We start from the raw sequence: 3834 nt of genomic DNA, 5'->3' as shown, positions 1-3834 counted from the left end.
TGGTTTAAAAAAGCCTAGATTAAAAGATAGCCAAATGAGAACTTTTCTCTCATAAACTTTAGCAAAACATCTTATTAAATAGAAAATATATAAATAAACCTTGCAAACAGATTAAATACATGAATGGGGGAAAAGAGCACTCTTTTATTATTAAAGCTGTGTGAATGCAGACATCAGATACCAGTCACATTTAAAAGATGACGTAAGCGGGTCGTCAAATAAATTGGATAGTCACAAAATCGGAATTGACCATCAAGATCTGCAGTGTAAATGTTAGGATTATTTGTTGTGCAATACATGCAGTAATTCAGATGTGTGTGTGTGTGTGTAGTGGTGAAGACTGGAGGAGGAGGGAAGAGCCGCGAGGAGTTGGCTCTGGAGAAGAAGAGAGAGTTGGAGCAGAGACTGCAGGATGTGAGCGGACAGCTCAACTCCACCAAGAAACCCCAGAAACCCAAAGGTACGGCTCACACCAGCGGCTCTGTGTACTCTAGCTGATCTACTATCAATAAGTGTGCTCTGAAGGCCCGAGGCTGCTTTTATGGGATACATTTAGTGTAGAGCTGTTGTTGAAGAAGCAAACAACTCAGAGAGAGAGAGAGAGAGAGAGCAGAGGTGAAGAAGAGACTGGGGAGTACACAAAAGATGAGCTCTTGTGCTGACATTACAAAAGAAAAGCACATCTTGCATGCTGCAATTCAATACAAATGTTTCGCTGCATCAGATCAAATGGTTTACAAGACTCTATTGGATCTACTATCAATTTGCCGCTTTTAATATGAACCTGTAAGTACTAAACTAAATTAATAGTAGTGATATGATTTTCCTTATATTATTTTGCTATTGTTGATGTAATAGTAGTAGTAGTAGTAGTAGTAGTAGTAGTAGTAATAATAATGATAATTATTATATTTCCTCTTCATCCTACTCTCACTCCTCTTCGGAGAGTGAGGTGGTGGTAGTCGTAGTATTAGTATTAGTCAAACTCCTTGTAGTATTTGTAGTAGTACTGGTCGTTGTATTAGTAGTAGTAGTAGTCGTTGTCATAGTTGTAGTAGTCATCATAGTAGTAGTCATCATCGTAGTAGTGGTAGTAGTCATTGTCATAGTATTAGTAGTCGTCATCGTCATAATAGTAGTAGTCTTCGGCGGCGTAGTAGTAGTAGTAGTCGTCGTAGTAGTGGAGTAGTCGTAGTAGTCAAAGTATTAGTATTAGTGATCACCATTATTGTTTATTGTTTATATATTATAGTTTTATTAGTAGTTGTCATGGTATAAGTAGTCGTTGCTGTAGTATTATTGGTAGAAGTCATCGTCATAGTATAAGTATTAGTAGTTGTCTTAGTATTAGTAGTCATTGTCATAGTATTAGCCGGCATCGTCGTATTAGCTGTTGTCATAGTAGTAGTAGTCATCATTGTAGGGATAGTAGTAGTCTTCGGCGTAGTAGTAGTAGTCGTTGTAGTATTAGTGGTAGTCATTGTAGTAGAAGTAGTAGTTTAGGTAGTAGTAGTCATCGTCATAGTAGTAGTCGTAGTATTAGTCATCGCCCTCATAGTATTGGTAGTAGTTGTCATGGTATTAGTAATTGTCATTGTAGTATTGGTAGTAGTCATCGTTGTAGTACTTGTCTTAGTATTATTAGTAGTAGTATTAGCCGTCATCATGGTATTAGCCGTCGTAGTAGTTGTTACATCGTATTAGTAACCTTCGTTGTAGTATTATTGGTAGTAGTCATAGTATTAGTAGTAGTAGTTGTCTTAGTATGTCGTCGTAGTAGTAGTCATCGCTCTCATAGTATTAGTAGTAGTTGTCATGGTATTAGTAGTCGTCATTGTAGTATTATTGGTAGTAGTCATCGTCATAGTATTAACAGTAGTTGTCTTAGTATTAGTAGTCATTGTTGTAGTATTAGCCGTCATCGTAGTAGTAGTCGTTGTCAAAGTAGTAGTCGAAGTAGCTGTCTTAGTAGTAGTAGTCGTTGTAGTAGTCATTGTAGTAGTCGTAGTATTAGTCATTGACTTCCATAGTATTAGTAGTAGCAGTAGTCGTTGTATTAGTAGTTGTTGTCGTAGTATTATTGGTAGTAGTCGTCGTGGTAATATAAGTAGTAGTCATCGTCTTAGCATTAGTAGTCGCCATTGTAGTAGTAATGTATTATGTAATATAATATAATGTATGTCTACTAAAGACCACAATATGGGTCAAGTGCTTGGCAGAATAAACTTTTAGCAATATACTCTACAATACAATATAGCAATATAATTTACAGTACTTCAATAAAAAAATCTCCTATTATTTTGAATGTCCTGTTTTAAAAAATAAGCTACCAATTATTTTAGTTTTCCTCTTAAAGTAATCTTCTTAAGAATTTAAAAACATACTTTGCTTCTGCAGTCTGAAATATTGTTCATTGTCACTAAAACATCCACCATAAGCCATCTTAACCATGTCAAAAGCAAAACTCTCTAATGTTAACACACGCAAAACCAGTTTCCTCCATAACTTAAAAACCAGTTTTGTTATGTCTGTTCCAGCAGAAAAGTCCAGCGGTGCGGAGCCTCATGCGATGACATCCCGTCTCAGCGGCAGCAGCTCCAGCTCCGACTCCTCCTCCTCATCTTCCTCCTCATCTTCATCTGACACCAGCGACTCAGACTCCAGGTGAACCCGGACACTATCCATCCTGGGAAACAAACGTTCACAGACACACTGTTTTTTCTGTGCTCCACCGTTTACTTCAGTGTAAAAACATACGTGTGTGTATATACTACGTAGGACGAGTTTTTTTCTTTTATAAAGAAGACTTTTACCAAAATGCCCATAATGGGAAACCGTGGAATCATGACTACTTTTCTTAGTTGACGGAGTAGCTTGTTGTTTTGTTTTGCTTCCATTTTGGACTCTTTGATTTCCGTCTGAACATTTATAGCTTCTCTCTGCACTGCTTTATTGATCAGGGCCGCCATTTAGATCTGGTTTTGAGCCAGCGTTCAACTTGCATTTGATTTCCTGAATGAAGGGAATGAGAGTTAAGGAACTGCTTTAGATTTGCATTGGCTTTAGAGAGTTCTGTTGCTGCGCTGTGATGCATTAGACCACTCTGTATGTTTAATAGATAAAAAGCAATTCCCAAAGTTGTTTCCATAAGACTTTTGCAGTGAGTGTGTTAAAGGAGAGTTCATCTAAAACTTACAGTTTGCTAATTTACTAATAACTTCACACCATCCCATGGGTTTTGAATGAGAGTTTTAGCTGAAACTGTGCCTCTTGGTGACAATTATTAACAACAACAACAAATATTATTATTATTATTATTATTGTTATTATTATTATTAAAACATTTGTTGTTGTTAATAATAATAACAACAACTACTACTATTAATGCCATTTCTCCAATATTACATTTTAATATTTTTGTTGTTGTTATTACTATAAATAATAATAGTAATGATAATAATAATAACAACAACAACAACAACAATAATGTTTTTAATAATAATTATAACAACAACGACAACAATTATTAATGCCATTGCTCCAATATTATTATTATTATTATTATTATTATTATTATTATTATTATTATTATTATTACAATTATTAATACTAATAATGACAACACCAACAACAATTATAATGATATTAATAATCGTAATAACAACAACTATTATTAATGCCATTGCTCCAATATTAATTGTATTATTATTATTATTATTATTATTATTATTATTATTATTATTATTAATAATAATATTATAATACTACTACTAATAATAATAATAATGGTATTAATAATACTAATAATAATAGTTATAACAACAACTATTATTA

The 3834-nt window shown here is 34.0% G+C and overlaps 1 protein-coding gene across 3 annotated transcripts in view; it reads left to right on the top strand.

The window, feature by feature from the left end:
* Window positions 1-3285, top strand: part of brd2b (bromodomain containing 2b) — a 35671-nt gene extending 32386 nt beyond the window's left edge. For 2 of the 3 annotated variants that reach the window (XM_056475935.1, XM_056475937.1), the window contains exons 11-12: window positions 332-460; window positions 2538-3285. In XM_056475935.1, the coding sequence (XP_056331910.1) occupies window positions 332-460; window positions 2538-2668 (260 nt within the window). In that variant the 3' untranslated portion in view covers window positions 2669-3285. The remainder of the gene's footprint in view (window positions 1-331; window positions 461-2537) is intronic. The other variant, XM_056475936.1, reaches the window with a different exon arrangement.
* The last annotated feature ends 549 nt before the right edge of the window (window positions 3286-3834 follow it).

Source organism: Danio aesculapii, chromosome 16 (assembly GCF_903798145.1).
Source record: "Danio aesculapii chromosome 16, fDanAes4.1, whole genome shotgun sequence".
NCBI classification, from domain to species: Eukaryota; Metazoa; Chordata; class Actinopteri; order Cypriniformes; family Danionidae; genus Danio; species Danio aesculapii.
Note: the sequence above shows the minus strand (reverse complement) of the source record. Positions and strands in the feature narration are given on the sequence as shown.